Raw genomic sequence first — 22,070 nt, forward strand, 5'->3', positions numbered from 1 at the left:
ATCTTACCAACACCAGACTACGTCAAATCGTTGCAATGGCGTCGATGCATGTGGGATGCAGCTGCCGCCGACTGGCGCCGGAAGGAGGGTTCTCGACGACGCGGCCGCCGAGCACGTCGGTGCTCGGCGGCCGCTGCCCCGCCCACCCGCAGCAAACTCCCCAGCGTGGCCCCTCACTCGGCGCCTCGCTGGCAGCCCCATGCGCCCTCGCGACTCGGCCCACGGCCGGCCAGCTCAGCAGCAGCCTGCCGCTCAAAGGAGCCGCCGGTCGCGGCCGGCCGGCTGCTGCTGCGGCCGTTGGCGAGCCCGGCGAGCCCTCCGGCCCTGCCAACCAGGGGCCTTCCGGGGCACGCCGCCCCCGCAACGCCGGGGCCAGCAGCTCACAGCCGTCCAACTCCGAAACTACAGCTGCAGCCACTGACACCCCCAGCACGGCGGCAGACGTGCCGGCACGCGGGCAGCGCGGCAAGGGGCCACGGCTGCAGCTGGTGCACGACAGCGCCGCCGCCGGAGGCGCGGCGGGCAGAGGCGCCGCCGCCGTACCTCGTGACGTACAGCGGCGCGAGGACAACCCCTCGTTGGACGAGATCGTACTGGACGAGCAGTACTACAGGGAGATGGGCATTAGTAAGGAGGAGCTGGTCGACACGCTGCGGGGGTACGACGCCACGGAGCTGGATCCGTACGGCGAGAACGTGGGGCCGGCGGGGCCCATGCAGCTTGGATCCGGATCCGGATTCGGCGATATGGATGGGGCCGATGGCGGCGATGACGGCCGGCCGCTGCTGGATCTGGGGCTGCTGGGATCTGGATCCGGCGCGGATGGCGACGGAGACGAGGACCCGCCGTACGGTCCGGAGGCGCTGGTGCTGGCGGGGTTTCGTGCCGAGGAGCACGGCGTGGTGCGGGCGGTGCTGGACTCGGCAGGCGGGCACGTGGTCAAGGTGAGGGGGGAGGGAAAGAGGGAGAGTTGGGAGAAGAGGGACAGGGACAGGGACAGGGACAGGGACAGGGACAGGGACAGGGACAGGGACAGGGACAGGGACAGGGACAGGGACAGGGAGAGGGGCAGGGAGAGGGAGAGGGACAGGGACAGGGGCAGGGGCAGGGGCAGGGACAGGGACAGGGACAGGGACAGGGACAGGGACAGGGACAGGGACAGGGACAGGCACAGGCACAGGCACAGGCACAGGCACAGGCACAGGGAACAGGCACAGGGACAGGGACAGGGACAGGGACAGGGACAGGGACAGGGACAGGGACAGGGACAGGGACAGGGACAGGGACAGGGACAGGGACAGGGACAGGGACAGGGACAGGGACAGGGACAGGGACAGGGACAGGGACAGGGACAGGGACAGGCACAGGCACAGGCACAGGCACAGGCACAGGCACAGGGAACAGGGACAGGGACAGGGGCAGGGGCAGGGGCAGGGGCAGGGGCAGGGGCAGGGGCAGGGGCAGGGGCAGGGGCAGGGGCAGGGGCAGGGACAGGGACAGGGACAGGGACAGGGACAGGGACAGGGACAGGCACAGGCACAGGCACAGGGACAGGGACAGGGACAGGGACAGGCACAGGGACAGGGACAGGGACAGGGACAGGGACAGGGACAGGGACACGCCTGTGCGGGTCAATGCTTCTGGCTCCATGCCGCCACAATACACCCAACCCACCACACCACACCCGCACCACTCGCCGCCTCCTCCCACCCCGCACAGGTCCTGCCTGTGACCCAGGCCATGCTGCAGGGCAGTGTGGACGCGGCGGTGGCGGCGCCCGAGGTGGACTGGGCGGCGCCGAGGCCCGAGGACTGGGCGCGCGGCGGCGGCTGGGGCGCGCAGCGGGCCGTGCTGTTCAGCGGACTGGGGTGAGCAGGTGGAGGGAGGGCGTGTGGGTGGGTGTGGGTGGGCGGGTGGGTGGGTGGGTGGGTGTGGTAGGTGAGTTTTGTAAATGCGCAAGGCCCCGCATCCCCGCATGCGTGAGTGGGGGCCGCTGATGGACTGAATGACTGTCTGGTGCAGAAGCCTCGCACGCCCCCCCCCCGATCCTCCCCGATCCTTCCTAACCTCTGCTCCCTGCCCTCTGTCTGCCGCCACTGCCGCCACGCCCACCTCAGCCTGCGCGCGCAGCTGACGGTGCTTGAGCTGCTGGAGGCCAGTGGGCTGCCCGCGGTGTGCGCGGCGGCGGCGGCGCCGGACAACGGCGGCCGGCGGCTGGGGGAGGTGCTGGCGGCGGCGGTGGCGGTGAGGGAGCGTGTGTGGGGGGGGAGGGCACTGCGGGGAGGGGGATTCTGGGGGAGGAGGGGCGTGGCAGCTGCGGGGCTCACGTAAGGGACTGAGGGAAGGAGGGTGGGAGGGAGACAACATGTGCTCATGTGAGACGGCACTTAGCGGCATGGACGCGGTAACACACGATGGTGGCTTGGATGGCTGCCGTCAACGCGCATCCCCACGGTGCATCCCCCCTGCAACTCACACACCGCCCCAACCCCCACTCCGGCTCAGGCCCAGCGCGGCGCGGCTCGGCGGCTGCCCAAGGAGGAGCCGTGGCGTCCTGGCGCACTGGGGGGCCGCATGGTGGACACACGCGGCGGCAGTAGCGGCGGCAGTAGCAGCAGTGCCGGCAGTAGCACTGGGGCTGCAGCCGGCGCTGCCGCTGCAGCCGCGGCGGCGGCGGCTGGCGGCGGCGGTGGTGGCTTGGCGCCGCTGCAGGACCTGCTCGGAGACAAGGCGGCGGAACGGCTGCAGCAGCTGCGGCGGCAGCAGCAGCAGGAGGAGGCAGAGGCCGAAGAGGATCAAAGCCGAGAGGAGGGAGCAAAGGGGGCGGCTGGGAAGCAGCAGCAGCAGCGGCGGGCGGCGCGGGGTGCGGTTGCGGGTGGTGTGGAGGTGGAGGAGCCGTTGTTGAATCCGGATTTGGCGACTGAGGTGGCGGCGGAGGCGGCGCGATGGGCGGCCTGGTCACCACCCATGCCGCAGGCTGCTGCTACTGCCGGCGCTGCTGCTGCCGGCAAGACCCCTGCAAAGCGTGCTACTGCGGCTGCTACTGCGGGGCCATCAGCGGCGGCGGGCGGTGCTGGCGGGCCGAGTGTGGGAGACCTGGGTATTGACATGGAGGCGTTACGGCAGGAGGTGATGCAGCACCTGGAGGGCTTGGATCCCGATCAGCTGGAGCAGGTACTGCTGGATTCACCGTACGACATTAATGATGACGCGGTGCCGTACAATGCAGCGGCGGCGCGCAGAGGAGCTGGCGCTGAAGGCGCCGCCGCCGCCGCCGCCGCCACTGGCGCCGCCAAGCCACCTACGGGCTGGAGGAGTGAGGAGGACGAGGCGGCGGCGGCGGCGGGTGGCGCCAAGGGGCCGACGGTGGATGCGGTGGCGGCGGTGGCGGAGCGGCAGCGGCAGCGCTGGGCGGAGGCGCGTGCGAGCATGGAGGCGGCGGCGGCGGCGGAAGGGCGCCTGGTGCTGGAGGCGGAGACCAGTCCGTTAGAGCAGCAGCAGCAGCAGCAGCAGCCGCGGCGGCCTGAGGCAACGCGAGGCAGCAGCAGCAATAGCAGTAGCAGCGGCGGCAGCGCTGGTGGTGCGGAGGATTTCGGGCTGGATTTCGACTCGGCGCTCGATGACGTGTTTTCCCAGCTACAGCCGCCGCCCGCCGGTAGCGCAGCTGCTCCTGCGCGCGCTGCTACAACCGCCGGCGTCGGCGTCGCTGCTACAGCCGCTGCTCCAGCCGATGACGGCTGGGACGCATTCGGGCTGGAGGACCCCACCTCCGAGCTAGATGACCTGCTGGGGCAGCTGGGCGGCGGCAGTAGCAGTAGCAACGGCAGCGGCAGTAGCAGCGCCGCGTCGGTGCGGCAAGCTGCTGCTGCTGCTATTGCCGTCAGCAGCGGTAGCGGCAGTAGCAGCAGCAGTGCTGCGGGGCCGGGGCCGGGTGCGGGGGCGGTGCTGGAGGCGGTGCAGCGGGCTCTGCAGGGCGGCGCCTCGCCGGACGACGTGCGCCGCATGATGGACGAGCTGATGTACGGCGGCAGTAGCAACAGCAGCAGTAGCAGCAGCAGCAGCAGCAGTGGCGGTCCTGGCAGTAGCACTGGCAGCAGTAGCCCAGCTGCCGAGTCCGCGGCGGCGGCGGCGGCGGCTGAAGGCGGCGACGCGGCCGCAGGCACCTCGCGGCGCCGCGGCAGCCTGTTTGCGCACTTGAAGAAAGACAAAGACAACAAAGGCAAGCCCAAAACCGCAAACGCCAACGTTACCAGTGACGCATCGGCTGCAGCCGCTGCCGCGAACCTGCAGGGCGAGCCGGGCGGCGGCTCGGGCGCGCAGGGCGGCCGGCTGCCGGCGCCCCGCGCGCCGCTGGGTCCCAGCCCGCCGCCGGAGCGCGACCCCGCCCTGCAGCCGCTGTACCAGCTGCGACCCGACCTGGCCAAGGCGGTGGAGGGTGGGTGCCCGCGGGGTGGGAGTGGGGATGGGCGTGGTGGGCGTGGGGTTTGGGATGTGGCGGGCCGGGGTTTAGGAGCAGAGGTGCGTTTCATGCCACTTGCACACAAGCGTACTCAATTGCATGCGCACGTGCTGCCTCTTGTACACGTGCATATGCACACGCATGCACGCGCATGCGCACATGCGAATACGGGGTGCCTTTCCTTGGCTTGTGCTTCCCTAACACATGCATGCAGACAAGAAGGTCAAGTTCCTGGACCTCAGCCGCCTCAACGACAAACAAAAGCGCCAGTTTGTTGACTACCAGGCGAAGCTCAGGCAGCAGCAGCAGCAGCAGGCTGTAGCGGGCGCGGCTGTAGCGGGGGCGGCAGGAGCTGCTGCAGCGGGGCGCGAGGGGGAGGAGGAGCGCAGGCGGCGTGCCGAGGCAGAGGCTGCGGCTGCCGCGGAGGAGGACGCGGAGGAGTATGGGGAGGAGGGCGAGGACGAGGTGGAGGAGGAGGAGGAGGAGGAGGAGGAGGAGGAGGGCGCGGGCGTGGCGGTGGATGCGGGGCGGCTGCGGGAGCTTGTGGCGGCGGCGACGGCGCAGGGGCTGGAGGTGGAAGATTGCCTGGCGCAGGCAGTGGCCATGGGTACGGGGGGGGGGGGGCTGGGGGGAGGCTGGGGGGGGGGGAGGTACCACGAGCCGGTCCGTGTGTCAAGATTGCCAGGGCTGGGCAGCGCTTCCTGTCGGCCTGTTGTGGTGCCCACCACACTGCCGATGTCAAGCTGTGTTGACGCGGTTCATTAGCGCGCTGCTGTCGGACGCACACAAACCCCAACCCCCCAACTGAGGCATGCCAGCACCCAACTGCTCATATGCCGCCCCCCCGCCGCCGCCCCCCCCCCCAGGCGTGCACCTGCCGCAGTCGGTGTTGGCGGAGGTGGGGCTGGCGCCGCCCGGCGAGGCGGCTCTGGAGGCGGCGCGGCGGCAGTACGAGGGCATGTTCGAGCAGTGGGCGGCGGAGGCGGGTGAGGAGGCGGCGGGATGGCGTGTGCGTGTATGGGGGCTGGCGTGTGCTGTGTACGCACCGCTTGTGCGGCTGCGGCGTGCACAGCACAGCACAGCGCAGCTAGTCCCCACTTGCACACCTCGGCTTTCGCCTCGGCGTCGCCACACCCACACATCCCCGCCTCCCGCTCTCACCTGGCCCCCCTTATCCGCCCCACCCTTCACCTCACCTGGCCCCCACCCCCCGCTGCCCCACCCGCCTCACCTCACCTCGCCCCCACCCCCCGCTGCCCCGCAGGCTTCGACCCCTCCAGCCTGGCTGAGCCTGTGGACCTACACGCACCCGCGGAGGGCGAGGAGGGCGAGGAGGAGGGCGAGGAGGCGCAGCAGCAGCAGCAGCAGCCGCCGCGTGGTCCCACCGCTGCAGGCAGCAGTAGCGGCAGTAGCACTGGCGGCAGTAGTGGCAGTAATGGCAGTAGCACTGGCGGCGCTGGCGGCCGCATGTCGCCGCTGCCCGGTGGCCTGGCGCCGGGGGCCCCGCGGCCCTGGGGCGCGGGCCTGGCACGGCCGCGGCGGCGCGACGTGGCGTAGTAGGAGGGAGCTAGCGTGTGTCACAGGACGGCGGGCGTAGGGGCACGTGGTTGAGACGGGGATGCTTTGTTGGAGCGGTGGAGTGGAGGAGTGGTGGCAAGGTCAGCTGGGCGTATTGGGTTGATGATGGGGCTTGTGTGGCTGTGGTGCGGGGAGGCGAGGGAGCGCGCGGGGGCGATTGCAGGCCACCGCAACATCCCTACACACAAGGCACCTGCTGGGAACTGGGTTACTGGAACTACGATGCCGAGTCTGTGGATGGGTCTGCGGAATACAGTACACCCTTCCCGGGACGCTGCGCGGCAGCACATGTCTCCGGTCCTCACGTCTCTGGTTTCCACGTCGCCTCCATGACACTCGCACGCCGTCCATGCGGACCTTCATCTGCGAGGTGTTGCGCAACTGCGAGTGCGTGCCATTCTCGCCTTGAGCTGTCACTCGGGGTCGCCCTCAGAGGCAAAGCCGCTGTTAGCAGCGCAGCAGCAGCGCCAGCACCTCTCCAGTCATCAATCAGTTCAATCACTCTCATGAGCAGCCCCGGCCTCCGCGCTCACACACCGCCAGCAGCACACGCCCATGCCACAAGCCGCGCCGGCCGCACCGTCCGCATCGGCCGCCCACCTCACACAGCCCCACCCCCACGACATCACACCCCCCAAAACAATACGGCAGCCATCTATCACGACGAGCTGCAATACACCAGCACCACGCCGGATCACTCCGTCCTCTGCCGCGTCCGCCTCCCACCACTACCACCACCACCACCACCACCACCACCACCACCACCACCTCCGCCCCCGCCTCCCGGGCTCCTGCCCTGCGGCCGCTGCGGCGGCGCCAGCGCCGTCGCCCACTCCTCCGCCAGCGCCGCCACATCCGGCGGCGCCGCCAGCCCCAGCGCTCGCAGGCAGGCGGCCATGTCGGCGTGCAGGGGCGCGGACAGCGCGACGGCGCGGCCGGTGAGCGGGTGCGTGAAGCGCAGCGCGGCGGCGTGCAGGGCTTGGCGAGACAGCCAGGGGCCCTGCGTGCGTGTGTGTGTGCAGGCGTGTGCGGTTGTTTGCACCAGTCCCAATCCTCGTCACGGAATCGCTGGGATGGGGGGGGGGCTCAAGCAAACACACGCACGCAGCTAGATCACAAACCCACACCCTCCCAGCACAAGCCGCCTCTTTCATCAGTCCCCAGCCGCCCCATGCCGCCCCCTGCCTCTTTCATCAGTCCCCAGCCACGCCCCCAGCCGTCCCCCCGGCCGCTCACCGTGACGCCGTAGATGTCGTCGCCCACGATGGGGTGCCCCACCGCCGCCAGGTGCACACGGATCTGGTGCGTGCGGCCCGAGTGCGGCGCACACACCACCAGAGACGCGCCGCGGGGGATGGCGGCGCCGGCGGCAGCAGCAGCAGCAGCCGCGGTGCTACTGCCGTTGCTACTGCCACTGATGGGGTATGTGCTACTGCCGCCGTGGGCAGCTGCCGAGGCGCGGCCAAAGTCGGAGAAGAGCAGTCCGGGTGCGCCGCCGCCGCCGGGCCCCACGTCTGCGTGGGGGTTGCTGTCCAGGACTGCGAAGGAGGTGGACGCCTCCTTGCCTTTGGGGCGTGAGGGAGGGATGATGGGAGGGAGAGGCGTCATGCGGGCGGGGTGGAGGGGGGGCGGCGTGCCAGGAAAGCACAAGGGAAGGTCCTGTGCGTGTGTATGTGAATCTGGGGCGGCGCCGACGCCCCAGCCTGCACCCAGGCCCGCCACCCCTCGTGACCCACACCCGGCCCCACACGCCTTTAGCACCCTCCACACTCCACACACCACCCCACGCCTCCATAGCCCTCTCCCCTCACCCGTGTCCGCCACCACACGTGCCACAGCCATGTGCGGGTGCCGGTCAATGGGCGCATCCACGTGGAACCTACAGCCACCGCCGCCGCCGCCGCCCGCCGCATCAGCGCCGCCCGCGGGTGCCGGGAAGCGGCCTGTGGCGCGCGAGGCGGCACTGCCTGGCAGCCCCACTGCAGCGGCCAGGTAGAACTTGGAGAGCGTGCGCTCCCTGCGGGTTTGTTGTTGGTGTGAAGGTGGTGGGAGATGGTGGGAGGTGGGGGCGGGGGTGCGCGGTGGGGTAGCCATAGGCCCTGTGCAACACGCCCCGACCCGACCCGACCCGACCGAGAGGCGCTGCGGCTGTGCGAGTGCAGACACACCCAACCCGAGGCTCACAACCGCCCTCCCCCATGCGCAGCAAGCCCCAGCAGCCCCCCCCCCTCTGACCCCACCCCTACCCCCAGCCCCACCGCCACCCCCACCCACCCCCAACCCCAACCCCTACCCCCAGCCCCCTACCGCCACCCCACCCCCGGCCCCCCCACCTGAACTGCCTGTGTAGCCCCGGCACCCCCACCCCCAGCCCCCACCCCCACCTGAACTGCCTGTGCAGCCCCGGCACCACCTGCGGCCTCTTGGCCAGCAGCAGCAGGCCGCTGGTGTTCATGTCCAGGCGGTGGAGCACGTAGGGCTCCAGCTGGGGCGGCGGCTGCGAGTGTGAGAGGGCGGCAGTGGTGGTGCAAGAGGAGGAGGAGGAGGAGGAGGAGGAGGAGGAGGAGGTCGGGGAGGAGGGTGGGGAGAAGGGCGGGGAGGAGGGGCGGTGTGGATTGCCGTCCAGGAGAGTTCTTGGGACAGCAGCAGCAGACACGGTCACACACGCACGCCAACATTTAACACATACACACACAGGCGCGTGTGTGCGGGGAGGAGGGGCATTGCGCACCTGCGCCTCCCACGCCTGCGGCCCGATGGCGCCCTCGCCCTCGCCGCCGCCTGCCGCCTGCAGGCTGAAGGGCGGCGGCGGCGGCATCAGCTCGGGCACGTAGCCCCACGGCGGCGAGCCCGGCGGGCCCAGGCCGGGACCCGACAGAAGCGTCACCTGTGTGTGTGTGTGTTTGCGTGTGTGTGTGTGTGTGTGTGTGAGCGTGTGTGTGTGTGTGTGTGTGTGTGTGTGTGTGTGTGTGTGTGTGTGTGAGCGTGTGTGTGTGCGCGCATGTGTGTGTGTGCGTGTGTGTGTGTGTGTGTGTGTGTGTGTGTGTGTGTGTGTGTGTGTGTGTGTGAGAGAGCGTGTGTGTGTGCGCGCGTGTGTGTGTGCGTGTGTGTGTGTGAGCATGTGTTAAATAGCACAAGGAAAACATTGCGCAAAGACTGTGTATGTGATGCAGTAAAGCGACGGTTTACGGATGTTACCTGAAGTTACCTCGCATACCTGCTGCGGTGCGGTCTTACCAACCGGAAATCGCGCAACCCCCGCTACTCTAACCTCGAGGGGGGATGTGAGCATGTGTGTGTGCGCGAGTGTGTGTGTGGGAACACGAGGAATGGGAAACGCAAAGCGTGCATGAGCGTGAGCGTGTGTGTGAGCGTGTTTCTGCAGATGCAGCCAGCGCCTCACAACTGTCACTGCCTAGTGACACACAGGCGACACACACGCGCCCCCACACACGCCCCACCTGCGGCGCGCCCTCCTCCTGCGCCGAGCTCCTGCGGCCGCCCCGGCCCCGGTTGAGGTAGCCAATGACCTGGTTGACCACGGAGCCGCCTGAGGAAGGGGGGTTAGCCGTTCATGTGGAGGACGGCGTGATTGGGTCACAAGTACAAAGTGCCTACGGGGGCGGGGGGACCGGTCGTGAACACCACGAGCCACCACGCACCAGCGCTCCTGTGCATTGGCCTCCCTCCTCGGCACCTTCCCTTCCAAGCCACACGCCACAAGATCCATGCACCCGGCCTCTACCCAGCCGCACCCTCACACCCCACGCCCGATCCCCTCCTCGCACCCGCGAAGCGGTGTATGGGCGCTGTGTGGTGCCCCACCGGCTTGTTGACGGCCAGGAAGTCGGCGTCCTCCCACACCACCTCCAGCTCGCAGCCGCTGCTACTGCCGCTGCTGCTACTGCCGCCACTGCTGCTACTGCCGAGCTCGTCCGCCACCAGCGGCACCGCGGCCATGGCTCGCTGTAGCAGTGACGCCGCCCTGCGTGGTGCGTGCGTGTATGTGGCGGCAGTAGCAGCAGTTGCGGCAGTGGCAGTAGCAGGTTAAGCGGCCATGCAGCACCGGCATGTGGTGGCATATTGCTGTAGTGGGGTAGGGTACCTGACAGGGAGCTTGGCAGTACTCACCAAGCCGTAGGACCCCTATCCACCCACCCACCCACCCACCCACGCACCCACCCACCCACGCACCCACCCACGCACCCACCTGGTCGGGGGCAGTCCCAGTGCCGCTGCCGCCGCTTCCGGACTCAGCCGCGCAGGCAGCCCAGTGTCGGGGTCGAGCGGGCCAGACCTGTGTGTGTGTGGGGGGGGGGGGGGTGCGTGTGTGTGAGGCGTGTGTGGGTTGTGTATGTGTGGCGTGTGGGGGGTGAGGTGGTGGAGGGCACCAGGTGGGTAAGATACACGCGGCAGGCGGACATGCACCGCGCGGGAGCAGAGGCACTTCGCCCTTCTCCGTAATCAACACATGCAGCCACCCATCAATGGAGCCTCGTGGCTCCTACACTGACCGCCCAAACACACATGTGCACACCCAAACACACCCAAACACACACGCACACACACACACACACCCACACACACACACCAGAAGACGGTGGTCAGCACCCGCCGCCGCAGCGCCTGCTCCCGCGCCCCCGCCGACAGCAGCAGCGCCACCACCAGCTCGTGCTGCGTGGAGGCAGTAGCAGCAGCGGCAGTAGCAGTAGCAGCAGCAGCGGCAGTAGCCCAGGTGGCGGGCGGGGGCTGCGCCAGCGGGTCACCGCGCGGCAGGCTCTCCAGCTGTGATGGTGATGGTGGGGGGCAGTATGCGGGGAAAGGGAGTCAAGGGACTTGTTCGGTGGGTGGTGGTGGGGTGTGGGTTGGCAAGTGGCCCCGGGGCAAGGAGTGAATCCGGCCACTCCTGAGTCAGCCCACTGCAACTCGCTCCACCATCATCCGCCGCGGTCATACCGCCCACAGACTGCCCCCTTGCCCCTACCCCAGTCACGACCCCAGTCGTACTCGCACAACCGCACATTCCCACACATTCTACACACACACACACATTCCCTCCCACCCACCCACCCACACCCACCCACCCACCCACCCACACACCCACCCGCTCCCAGTGGTGTCGGTCTGGCTGCGTGGTGACGTCGGGGCAGCATCGCGCCACGTGGCGGGCGATGTTGGCGGGGGTGGCGGCGGAGATGGAGCAGGCGGGGCAGTGGTACGACACGCGGGTGGCGCGGCGGGCGCGGGAGGCGGCGATGCGGGCGGCGATGACCTCGGGAGGCGTGGAGGAGGAGGTGGAGGGGGAGGGGGAGGGGGAGGAGGTGGGCCTGGAAAGGGCGTCAGAGCCAGTGCTGCTGGTGCAGGGGTCGCTACTACTAGCGTGGCGTGGTTCGGGCGCGGCGGGACTCGCCGCCGCCGCCGCGGCGGGGGCTGGCGTTTGGGCGGATGAGGACGCCAGGCAGCTCAGCGGCCGAAGGAGTTGGAGGTGGGGGTGGGGGTGTGGCGACGGGTGTGCTGGGCCGCTGCCGGTCGGTGACCGTGCCGCTGGCGTGCCGTTGTGGCGTGGGCGCGCCCAGGCGCCTGCTGGCCCGCAGGGTGTTTGCGTCCCCGCGGCAGTAGCAGCAGCGGCAGCAGAAGCGGCGGCGGCATTTGTGGGAGTCAAGAATGGAGAGGCCGCGTGAGGCACTCGGGGCAGCCCCTCACGGCTGGTGCCGAGGCGGCGAGGCGCAAGGGATGCGAACGCTGCGGGTGGGCCACACGCGAGTGCCTGAGCGCGGCCTGTGGAGGGCCACGCGGTCGGCAGGCTGCATGGATGCCCAATCACCATAGTTGAGGAGATACTATAAGCGCACAACCCGAAGCCAGGGCGAGGCGCCAATGCAAGCAAGAATCCGCGCCGTCAACTTAATCCTAGCAAGGAAGTCTGTTTATACAAAATTGATGGCCGAATATGTAATATGTATTGCTTAATGCGGACAGAGAGCGAGCCCGTCTGAAATGCACGTTCCTCGCGCAAAGGCTGGAGTTAAGGTCCCGCAGGACAGACGCCATATAATTCAGCTCTATTACAAAGCCAAACAAGGCGTACAAGGTGTGCAAAACCATACCGGCCTGCCGGATCCAAGGGCGATCGCGGGCGCGAGCGCACGACGCTCGCCGGCTCGCCGTGTCGATAGAAGGTCATCAGCCAGCGAATCTTGAGCATGTATCATATACAGCCACTGTTTGACAGGCAAGCCCGCCAGTCACGACGTCAAACGTCGTTAGACCAGAAGTCAAAGCGACACGGTGCGCCGTAACCGGCCGGCGCGGCTGCAGCCTGCAGGGCGCGCATTCCAGACCCAATGGCGACCTCCTGTAAGCGCTCTATAGTACTTATAGTCATCGCGACTCTTTGCGCTGCAATGGGCGCTAGCGGCTGGCGTCTAATGGACAATCCATCTCGGACATCTTCCGGGCGACCTCCTGCGCCTGCTGCTTCCGCGGCTCAACAGCTCCCGCCAATTACGCTGGTCGTGTTCGGCGACTCCTTGTCTGACACCGGTAAGGAGCCTGCTAGGGGTCTCAGCGTGTGTCAACTGGACATAGTGGACAGGGGTTGACGGGCGAGGATGGGCGCCACGCGGCCACGCCCCTGCCATTACTCATCGCCAACCCTGCCGTCGACCTGAGCCGCCCTTTCATCCCTCTCCCTTGCTGCCTCCCCTCTCCCCACCCAAGCCTCCACCCCTTACCCATCCACCCAACAATCCCCCCAAATATTTCCTTGTCTTTGCAGGCAACGTCTTTTCTGCCACACACGGCATGGTGCCCAACCCCGACGTCTATTTCAGAGGCCGCTTCTCCGACGGCCCCATCTGGGTCGACCACTTAGCCGCCATTCTCAGCGGCGGCGGCAATAACGGCACTAGCAACAGTAGCGGCAGTAGCCGCGGCAGTAGCAGTACAGTCACCGGGCGGCGGGAGGTGGTGGTGCGGGTGTTCGCGTACGGCGGCGCCACGGCGTGTGCGGGGCAGGGGCTGTCCCGCCAGGTGCCCGACCTAGACACGCAGGTGCGCAGCTTCCTCGAGGGCCGGCCAGGCGCCGACGCCAGACCCACCACCACCACCACCACCTCTACCCCAGCCACCTCACAGCCCAGCACTGCCGCCGCCGCCACCGCCACAAACACGACCACTGCCGCCGCCGCTGGCCAACCGGCAGCCGGCGCCGGCGTGGGGGCCGGCGACCGCGTCTTTGTGGTGTTTACAGGTGGGCGGCGGCATGCACACGACGTGTGTGCTTGCCTCTGAGAGAGCGCAAGAGGGATTCACTCGTCGGGACTGAAAAGGCGCTCCTACGGCTGCCAGGGCGCTCCCCTTTGAACAACCGACGAGACCAACCCACCTCCCGTGTGCACCCCCGCCCACATTGCACACCCTTTCCACACTCGGCCATACACATTTCCTCAGCCCGTCCCCCATACACACACAAACGCACTCCCCCCACTCCCCCCCCCCACCCCACACACACACACACACAGGCCACAACGACCTGCTGGGTCTGGCCCCCGCCGCCTGGTCCGACCCCTCCGGCGGCGCCGTGGCGGCGGCCGTGGCCAACACCACCGCCTGCCGCACCGCCGCCCTGCAGCGCCTGCTGGCCGGGCTGACCACAACAACATCAACAGCAACGACACCCGCCACAACGACGGCGGCGCACACAGCCGCGCCTGCTGGCGCCATCAGTAGTGGGAACAGCAGCAACAGCAGCAACAGCGGCAACAGCGGCAAGAGCAATGGTGCCGGCGGCGGCGACGCAGACGGACAGCAGCCGTACCGCCGGGACCGGGTAGTGGTTTGGAGCCTGGCGCCCGTGGAGTCGGCGCCGGCGGTGCCTGATCAGGACCGGCCCGCGGTGGCGGCGGCGGTGGCGGCGGTGAACGCCGCCATTAAGCCCAGCCTGGCGCCGCTGAGGGAGCGCTATGGCGCAGCCGCAGGCAGCAGCGGCAGTAGCACCAATAGCAGCGGCAGTGGCAGTAGCAGTGGCGCGGGAGCTGAAGGCGGGCAGCAGCAGGGCCAGCGGCGGGTGCTGAGCCTTGAGAGCTACGACCTGCATGCCGGGGTGGCGGCCGCGCTGGCTCGGGCCGCTGAGCTGGGCTTCACACACCCGCAGGAGCCGTGCCTGCGCGAGGATGATTACAGCCCAGAGGTGAGAGGTGTGTGTGGTGGGTGGGTGTGGGAGGGAGGGAGGGAGGGAGGGAAGGTCCGGCATCACCATTGCTCCGTCAAGGCAGGAGGGATGGTACGGTGTGGTGCGGTCGGGACACATCGGCTCATTGCCATGCCGCGGGCCGCGCGCGGGCGCCCTGCTGCTGCTGACCCACTACTGCCGCTGCCCCCACTTGCCCCCACAGCAGCAGGCGCCCCCGCAGGCACAAGCCGGCGCCGCCGCCGGCGGCAGCAGTGCCACGAGCGGCGCCGCCCGCCGCCAGCAGCAGGCCGGCGCCCCATTAAACCGCTCCTCCGCCGCACGCAGCAGCAGCTTCACTAAGGTCCTGAAGACCAACACCACCAGCATCAACACCACCCATGGCACCCATATTGATGTCGACAACGGACCAGACGCGGACGCCGGCTCTGTGTCTGCCGTGCTGGCTGCGGAGGCGCTGACTGCGGCCCCCAGCTCCCGCTGCGCCGCCCCCGCCACACACGTGTTCTTTGACGGCGTGCACCCGACCAGCCGCGCGCACCTGCTGGGCATTGCGAGGGGCTTTGCGGAGTGGGGCGGATGGCAGCGGTGAGGCATAATGCAGCGGGGTAGGGCAGCGATTGATCGAGGGGTGATGGGGTGCGTGGTGGACAGTCGTGTGTACATGCCCGATCTATATATCCCAAAGCTGGTGGGGATGGGATGGCCGTATGGATGCGGCGTTTCAAGAAGGGAGTAGGCGTAGCGGAGGGGGAAGGCAAGGCCACGTGGAGGAGGAGAGCACGGCGCCGCCCGAGAAGCGGCGCTGGCGTGCAGGTTGGGACCTGCCGGTGTTGTGTCTACGGTAGGTCTTTGGTGGCGAGCATAGCGTGGCAGGGTGTGTGGTACTGTTCGGGGACATGTCAGGCTGGCGCTGCCTACCTGTACAAACCGACGCCGGCTATAGGGGAAAGGTGGCGGGGTGCCCACTTTTTGCACGAGAGGCAAACAACCCACTTTCTTGTCAACGCTAGTAGCTTCGTCCAAGTAGCAGCACGCATCGCACATCACACTCGCACGCACATGCGAGAGACTCGAGAGCCGGGCGCTGTGTGTGCATCCAGGCGAGACCGCATGCCATACTTTATGCGGCAGTATGCGAGTGGCATCATGATGCTGAAAGTATGCGAGTGGCATCATGATGCTGAAATATTCCACAGCGACTTGCCTGAGCGCTCCGGGTCGGGGCCTCGGTCATGGCTGCATGTGATGAGGATTGAGTGAAACGAGAACGGCAGCGTGCCAGAGACCCCTCAAATGCTTTTGATTTTCAATGTTGATGGGTTATTGGTGGCATTCTAATTGCTTGCGGGGCCGTGGGGCAGGTCGGAGTTTCATTGTGGATGGACAGGTAGCCCAGTTCTACTGGTTGCCTGGCCGTTCGTGACGAGGCAGGCCCTCGTGCGCAATAGGATGAAGACTATTTGTTTGTGTGCCAGCAGCGCTTTCCGGGTGTCTGAGCGCGGCTCCTATTGCAGTAAGAGTTTGAGTCGAGCGTGTGGATGGCTGTGTCGACGGTTGATGTGGTGTGCGCTCAGTTTTGCGCCTATGATGTAATCCTGGGTAGCTCGACACATCTTGTTACCGATTGTCCAATTCGCACCAGGGCTTACTTCGCGCAAGAAGGGAGGTGTGAGCTTTGCATGGTCCCACCTGCATATACTCACTCGAACAAATTGCGAAGCTTGAACATTGCCCGTTTTAAGACATATAACCGTGTTTGAGGATGTATCGCGCAAACATAGTTGTCGCGGTGTGCGCATTTGCACTGCTCTTGTCAGCAGCTCACGCAGCGGACAAGACGGTGTACCAGTATGTTATCTTTGGAGACAGCGTGACCGATACAGGCGAGTTCTCGTTAGCTGGAGCGAGGAGTTGTTAGCTGGAGATTTCATCCGGTTCCGAGCTGAGCCACCGATTCGGGAATCTTGAGGCTCTCATGCTTTTGCCATGATCTACATCACGTATGGCTCGGCTTGCTCCTGACCGCGCCACTAAGCGATGGCGCGAATGGCATGCGTTAGTTGCAACCTGGCACAAAGCATAATGCTGCTTTGATAAGTGCACATCTGCGTCTGTCTCGCGACCTTATCGATGAGGTTGTCAGGATGTGACCCCCGCCTTCGCCGGGGACACCCTCTCGCACACTGCGCCACCTTCGCTGCACCTCCGCGGCCTTCGCGTCCCCGGCCCGACCCTGCCCACGTACCCATCAGCCCCGCTGCCCTTTCCGGTCCTCGCGTCTCCCCTGCGCAGGCAACGTCTTCCGCGATGGCGGCGTGCCGGACCCGCTGATCTACTACAAGGGCAGGTAGGAGGGACGGCGGGCAGCGGCGGGCTTCCTCTTCGGCGTGCGCGTGTACCTTACATGCTGTGGCGGCACGGGGTCGCTACGGGGTTCGCAACACGTATGTGCTCCAGTCGAGCTGCTTTGTGGGCAAGGCCATGGCGGCTTTGTGCTTGCAAAGGTCTTGCCAGCCTGGCGCAGATCCTTGCAGCGTCAGGCGTGCGGCACCCGCCTACCTGCTGCTGCTGGCTGCCTGGCGCGCTTGCGGCCGACCCCCTTCCCACCTCTCCCACTACCCGCCCCTACTCGCTCCCACCTCTACCGCTACCCGCCCCTACCTGCTCCCACCTCTCCCACTACCCACCCCTACTCGGTCCCACTGCCCGCCCCCACTCGCTCTCTCTCTCCCACCTAATCGCTCCCACCTCTCCCACCGCACCGCATGCCGGCCAACTCAACGGCCACGTCCCGCTCCACCCAGCCCACCCCTGTATGCCGCGCGCCCGCTGCCTCCCCCTCCCACCCCCTCCACACCCTCATCCCGTACAGGTTCACCAACGGGCCCAACTGGGTCGACTACTTGAACCAGTCGCTCAGCGCCAAGCACAAAGTGCAGGTGGGGGCGGGGGAGGGGCGCAGGGGCGCGGGCAGGGGGAAAGGAATGCTGTGAGCCGTGCGTGACGAGCCTCAAGTGGGTACGGTGCGGCGAGGCTGGGTGCATGGATGGCCAGGGTCAGGGGCACGAGCAGTGGAGCGTGGAGGTGGCGGGAAGGCCGCGGCGGACTTGAAGCGCGCGTGTCGCGTGCCGCCCCCTTCGGAGCGCCTGACAGCCCGCCGCCCCGCCCCCTGTTTGCAACCACGTCGCAGATCTTCAACTATGCGACCGGAGGTGCGGATCCGTGGCCTGGCCGTGCCTTGCAGGGGCGGCGGCGGCGCCGGCGGCGGCGCCGGCGAGGCGGGGGGTTACGCAGTAGTGCGGTCCTGGCGGTCCTGCGGTGCTGGCGGTGCTGGGGGTGTTGGTGGTGCTGGTGGTGTGGGTGTATTGGGCTGCATTGGGCTGGTGGCGCCGCTGGTGTCCAGCGGGGCGCCGCCCCCGTCATGCGACACCCAGCCACATTCCTGGTGTGCGTGTGTGTGCGTGTGTGCGTGCAGGCGGTGTTGCTTGCAGCTTCAACCTGAACAACACCCGCTACCCGTGAGTACGCAGCGGTGGCACCCCTGCCTCCTTGCACCCCTGCCTTGCACCGCTGCCTCCTTGCGCCCACGCCTCCTTGCACCCCGGCCTGCCTTGCACCGCTGCCTCCTTGCGCTCCTGCCTCCTTGCACCCCGGCCTGCCTTGCACCGCTGGCAACCGTGCAGTATGTGTTGCTTTGCACGTCCGGCGCCTGTGTATGTTTGGTGACCCCATGCTGCTGCCGGTGCGGATGTGCTGATGTGGTGGCGGCGCAGGTATGCCCGGGACGCCGTCAACCAGACTGGGAGTGAGTTTGCGTGTGTGTGTGTGTGTGTGTGTGTGTGTGTGTGTGTGTGTGTGTGTGTGTGTTAAAAAACGAAAGCCCGTGTGTGTGTGTGTGTGTGTGTGTGTGTGTGTGTGTGTGTGTGTGTGTGGGCTTGGCCCCAGCTCCGCAAGTGCATTCTGCGGAGGGTTTCCAATGGGTGGAACCCGCGTTACCGACCATTCCCACGATGCACCCAAGCCCACACGACCCAGGCAGCCACCCAACACACACCTCCTGAATCCCGCACTACCGTACTCCCACGGCCCCGCAGACTTCCTCGCTGACCTGGCTCGCGGCAAGGTGCCCACCACAAAGTACACCCGCCGCATCTCCGTCAGCTGGTTCGCCGCCAACGACATCACCGTGAGCCGTTGCGGTGCTGCGACTTTGACATTGGCATTGGCATTGGCATTGGCATAGACATAGACATTGGTATTGACCTTGGCATTGACATTGATATTGGCGCGTTGTGTGGAGATGGGGTTTCTTACCATCCAAACCGCTACCACACCTCGCTTGATTGCAAAAGCACACAATCTCGATCACGACCACGCACACAGGTGGCGCTGTCGCGCGCGCTGACGTCGGGTGTTGACGCTGCCACCGCGGTGAGTGAGGCGGTGTGTGTGTGTGTGTGTGTGTGTGTGTGTGTGTATGTGTGTGTGTGTATGTGTGTGTGGTGGTGGTGGTGATGGTGGGGTTGGCTGCTCAAGGCGCCGTGTCCACCGTATCCTGACAGGCTCGTGCTGGGCTTGGGGGACCGTCCGTAGCATGCCTGGCGCACGCTCGCACGACCACCCCCAGACGCTCGCAGCCATGCGTGTCAGTCGCCCCCACACCCTCACCCCCACACGTGTGTTTACCCGCTCACCGCAACACGCCCACTCCCACACTCCCCACCCCTCTTACAATCGTTTCCGCGCCCACTCCCAACCCTCACACGCCCCCTGCCTTCCCTGGCTACGCCTTCACTTATGAAATAATCATGACTGTAACTCTCACACACACCATCACGTACACACGCACACAGGGCCGGCAGATCGTGTCCAGCCTGGCCACCTGCCTGTCGCAGCACGTGGGAGCGCTGGCGGCCTCCGGCGTGCGCGAGGTGGTGTTGCTGCCGCAGTCGCCAGTGCAGGTGGCGCCGCTGGTGCCCGACTTCCTGCGGCCCAGCGTGAGTGCGTGCGTGTGTGTGTAGCCCATGTGTGTGTGTGTGCATGTGTGTGTGCATGCGTGTGTGTATGTGTATGCCTGTGTGTGTATGTGTAGGCCAGTGTGCGTGTGTGTCGAGGCCCCTCCGCCTGGTGCTTTCCTTGAGGGACTGGTGCTTTCCGCCGCCACCGCCACGGCCATCGCCACTTGATGGCTCGTGCCAGCGGGCAGCACACTTGCCGCGAACGTGCCGCGCATCACTGACACTGGCACTGACACACATGGTCCCGACGGACACCCGCGCGTCGCCCGCATGCGCACCACCACCTCCACCACCACCACAACCACAATCACCACCACCGCACACACACACACACACACACACACACACACACACACACACACACACACACAGGTGGCCCAGCTGGTGGACGCGGTGGACGCCGCTCTGGTGCAGGCGATGGCGGCGGTGAACGCGCAGCTGGATGCGGCGCCGGCGGGCAGCCCCGCCGCGGGGGCGCACGTGTACCTGCTGGGGGACAGGTGGGGGCGGGATGGGGGCGGGGGATGGGGGGCCGATGGAGGGAGGGTGGTGGTCTCGCCGTACTCACTGAGCAACAGGAGACGCCACCAGAACAAGCAAGACTGCATAGCCGCTACGTAGCTGGTGACCGTGCATCGCCCTTCACCCCGACTTAGCCTGCTGGATCCTGCAACCCCACACGCCACGCCCCCTCAAACCCGACCCCCCTCCCCCCACACACACACCCTCCTACCCCCCCCCCACACACACACACGCACGCACTGCAGCAAGTGGATCGGCCGCATCGCGCCCGCCGTCCGCCCGGCCTTCAAATACATGGGCGACAGTGAGTGGCAGAGGAGGGGGGCAGGGAGGGGAGGGAGGGGAGCGGAGGGGTTTAGCATTGTACAATGCCGAGTAGAGGGGACTGGGGGTTGCTCCGCAAACGCCGAGTCTGACCCTGTTGCGTCCTGGGGTCGCAACCAGGTGCATGGAACTGAGAACTGATGATTGCCGCACCGCGCAAAGCAGCATGCTCATTCCTGCTCTCTCTCACACACACACACACACACGCACACACACACGAACACACACACACACACATGTGAACATACGCACATCTGCTTGCGCAGTCGCATGCTGCAGTGCCTACCCTTCCCTTGTCCTTTCCAAACGCGCTGCTGCTGTGCCGCACCGCACCGCTGTGCCTGCGCACGCGGGTGTGTGCAGGGTCTTGCTTCACCAACCCGGACTCCTCCATGCGCATCACGCCCGGCCTGGCCGACCGCATCTGCACCGACCCCAACGACTACGCCTTCTACGACGAGGTGGGGGGGAGAGAGCGAGAGAGAGAGAGAGTGTGTAGGGTTGTGTGGCTGTGTGTGTGTGTAGAGGGTTGTCTTATGGAGCACAAGGAAACCAAAGCGCAAAGACAGTGTATGCGATGCCGCCCGCGTGAATGTAACAACCCCCCCCCCCCACACACACACACACACACACACACGCGTGCGCCACCCCGCAGATCCACCCGACCACCAACTTCCACAAAGCGTGAGTCCGCCGGGGGCTTGTGTGTCGGTGTTGGGGTTGGGATTGGAATTGGTGTGAGTGTTGGTGTTGTGGTGCTTTGCTTGCCACGTAGGGGGGGTTGGCCACTAGATGGCGCAGAGCGCCCCGCTGCCCCCCGCTGCCCCGCCGGCTCTACTTCATACCGTACGTGCGGCCGCACCAACACTGCTGATAAGGCACCCTGTGCCCCCCGCCGGCACCCCATACCCCTCGCCGGCACCGGAAGCCTCATCCCAAGCCACACACACACACCCACGTCCACACACACACACACACACACACACACTCCCACGTCCACACACACTCTCCCACGTCCACACACACACACACACACACACACACACACACACACAGTCCCAAGTCCACACACACACACACACACACACACATACACACTGCCAAGTCCACACACTCCCAAGTCCACACACACACACACACACACACACACGTCCACACACGCCCGCAGGTACGCGCTGGACGCGCTGCTGCCGCGGCTGCAGCTGTTCCGCCTGGCGCCGCGGGACGTGTAGGTGCAGGTGTAGGGGCAGGTGTAGGGGCACGTGTGGGGCCGGCGGGGTGTCGACAGCGGCAGTCTGGCAGATGGAGATGGAGTGCTGGACAAGAGAAGGCGGCCGCCCACCTGTGATTACCGGGATGCCGTCTGCATGCGTGCGTGTGCTGAGTGTGCGGGCTGCACAGCAATTAGTGCGGGTGCGCCGCGGCGTGCGAAGAAATCTTTTGAGGGACGAAGATTTTGAGATGTCATGCATCACGAAGATGGCCAAGCCAGCGGTGTGCGGCTGCGTTGACATGCAGTCATGCGAATTGACCACTGGGCACTTGGGCAGGCGGAGGGTGGTTGGGGGAGGAGTAAGGTAGGGGGGGACATGGCAGGCACAAGGTGTCTGATGGGCACGTGCAGGGTTGGGGCTGGGTGGCTTCTCGGATGGGCGGCGAAGATGCCGCGGAGATGTGAGACGCGCGTGCGACACCCGGGTGCATGCGTGTGTGATTGTGTAGGCTGCTGAGGTGCTGCCCACAGGCTGGCTGTGCGCAGTGGTGGTGTGGGCAGTGGTGCTGTGGCCCAGTGGCAAGCGGCGTGTCCGTGTCCCCGCCGGCTGTGTCCGTGTCGGCACGTGTGTGTCGGTGTGTGTCGGTGTGCGGCGCATCTACGTGAATACGCTTACAGACACGGTACCCGCACAACCTGCCGGCAGCTTGGCCGACACTCAAGTCCCGCCCACCCCCATTCCCTGTAAAGCGACCCAGGAGC

The 22,070-nt window shown here is 66.8% G+C and overlaps 4 protein-coding genes across 5 annotated transcripts; 3 read left to right on the forward strand and 1 right to left on the reverse strand.

The window, feature by feature from the left end:
* The first annotated feature begins 18 nt into the window (after nucleotides 1–18).
* On the forward strand, nucleotides 19–6,270 carry CHLRE_02g144001v5 (uncharacterized protein). Its single transcript, XM_043060262.1, has 7 exons — nucleotides 19–944; nucleotides 1,720–1,868; nucleotides 2,118–2,244; nucleotides 2,506–4,435; nucleotides 4,674–5,066; nucleotides 5,326–5,445; nucleotides 5,724–6,270. The coding sequence occupies exons 1-7, from the start codon at nucleotides 45–47 to the stop codon at nucleotides 6,014–6,016; spliced, it is 3,912 nt and encodes a 1,303-aa protein (XP_042927760.1). The 5' UTR covers nucleotides 19–44; the 3' UTR covers nucleotides 6,017–6,270.
* Nucleotides 6,271–6,272: 2 nt separating this feature from the next.
* On the reverse strand, nucleotides 6,273–11,968 carry CHLRE_02g144002v5 (uncharacterized protein). 2 transcript variants are annotated; one of them, XM_043060264.1, is made up of 11 exons: nucleotides 11,741–11,968; nucleotides 11,142–11,364; nucleotides 10,629–10,822; nucleotides 10,248–10,334; nucleotides 9,826–10,022; nucleotides 9,499–9,587; nucleotides 8,769–8,924; nucleotides 8,422–8,534; nucleotides 7,849–8,054; nucleotides 7,274–7,602; nucleotides 6,273–7,037 (listed from the first exon to the last, which is right to left on the reverse strand). In XM_043060264.1, exons 1-11 carry the CDS (start codon nucleotides 11,845–11,847, stop codon nucleotides 6,732–6,734), a joined length of 2,007 nt encoding a protein of 668 aa, XP_042927762.1. In that variant the 5' UTR covers nucleotides 11,848–11,968; the 3' UTR covers nucleotides 6,273–6,731. The 2 variants fall into 2 exon arrangements, with proteins under 2 accessions (XP_042927762.1, XP_042927761.1); XM_043060263.1 differs by having other exon boundaries at nucleotides 8,371–8,534.
* Nucleotides 11,969–12,088: 120 nt separating this feature from the next.
* Nucleotides 12,089–15,836, forward strand: CHLRE_02g144004v5 (uncharacterized protein). Its single transcript, XM_043060265.1, has 4 exons — nucleotides 12,089–12,580; nucleotides 12,816–13,289; nucleotides 13,561–14,228; nucleotides 14,434–15,836. Exons 1-4 carry the CDS (start codon nucleotides 12,466–12,468, stop codon nucleotides 14,818–14,820), a joined length of 1,644 nt encoding a protein of 547 aa, XP_042927763.1. The 5' UTR covers nucleotides 12,089–12,465; the 3' UTR covers nucleotides 14,821–15,836.
* Nucleotides 15,837–15,888: 52 nt separating this feature from the next.
* On the forward strand, nucleotides 15,889–22,068 carry CHLRE_02g144005v5 (uncharacterized protein). Its single transcript, XM_043060266.1, has 14 exons — nucleotides 15,889–16,114; nucleotides 16,524–16,578; nucleotides 17,104–17,170; nucleotides 17,422–17,443; nucleotides 17,707–17,749; nucleotides 18,005–18,036; nucleotides 18,326–18,417; nucleotides 18,615–18,662; nucleotides 19,085–19,228; nucleotides 19,622–19,749; nucleotides 20,017–20,075; nucleotides 20,459–20,556; nucleotides 20,751–20,779; nucleotides 21,264–22,068. Exons 1-14 carry the CDS (start codon nucleotides 15,994–15,996, stop codon nucleotides 21,325–21,327), a joined length of 1,002 nt encoding a protein of 333 aa, XP_042927764.1. The 5' UTR covers nucleotides 15,889–15,993; the 3' UTR covers nucleotides 21,328–22,068.
* Nucleotides 22,069–22,070: the final 2 nt, after the last annotated feature.

The sequence above is a fragment of the Chlamydomonas reinhardtii genome, chromosome 2 (genome assembly GCF_000002595.2).
Source record: "Chlamydomonas reinhardtii strain CC-503 cw92 mt+ chromosome 2, whole genome shotgun sequence".
NCBI lineage: Eukaryota > Viridiplantae > Chlorophyta > Chlorophyceae > Chlamydomonadales > Chlamydomonadaceae > Chlamydomonas > Chlamydomonas reinhardtii.

Excerpts from the sequence above, each read along its gene's own strand:
- CHLRE_02g144001v5 (XM_043060262.1), top strand. The coding sequence starts at position 45 with ATGCATGTGGGATGCAGCTGCCGCCGACTGGCGCCGGAAGGAGGGTTC. Across the intron at positions 4,436-4,673 it reads CCTGGCCAAGGCGGTGGAGG|ACAAGAAGGTCAAGTTCCTG; the intron begins GTGGGTGCCCGC and ends ACATGCATGCAG. Across the intron at positions 5,446-5,723 it reads GCAGTGGGCGGCGGAGGCGG|GCTTCGACCCCTCCAGCCTG; the intron begins GTGAGGAGGCGG and ends GCTGCCCCGCAG.
- CHLRE_02g144002v5 (XM_043060263.1), bottom strand. The coding sequence starts at position 11,847 with ATGCAGCCTGCCGACCGCGTGGCCCTCCACAGGCCGCGCTCAGGCACT. Across the intron at positions 11,365-11,740 it reads TCGCCGCCTCGGCACCAGCC|GCCCACCTCCTCCCCCTCCC; the intron begins GTGAGGGGCTGC and ends CGCCCTTTCCAG. Across the intron at positions 10,023-10,247 it reads CTGGGACTGCCCCCGACCAG|GGCGGCGTCACTGCTACAGC; the intron begins GTGGGTGCGTGG and ends CGCACCACGCAG.
- CHLRE_02g144004v5 (XM_043060265.1), top strand. The coding sequence starts at position 12,466 with ATGGACAATCCATCTCGGACATCTTCCGGGCGACCTCCTGCGCCTGCT. Across the intron at positions 12,581-12,815 it reads CGACTCCTTGTCTGACACCG|GCAACGTCTTTTCTGCCACA; the intron begins GTAAGGAGCCTG and ends TTGTCTTTGCAG. Across the intron at positions 14,229-14,433 it reads AGGATGATTACAGCCCAGAG|CAGCAGGCGCCCCCGCAGGC; the intron begins GTGAGAGGTGTG and ends TTGCCCCCACAG.
- CHLRE_02g144005v5 (XM_043060266.1), top strand. The coding sequence starts at position 15,994 with ATGTATCGCGCAAACATAGTTGTCGCGGTGTGCGCATTTGCACTGCTC. Across the intron at positions 17,444-17,706 it reads CTTCAACTATGCGACCGGAG|GCGGTGTTGCTTGCAGCTTC; the intron begins GTGCGGATCCGT and ends GTGTGCGTGCAG. Across the intron at positions 20,076-20,458 it reads CTTCAAATACATGGGCGACA|GGTCTTGCTTCACCAACCCG; the intron begins GTGAGTGGCAGA and ends GGGTGTGTGCAG.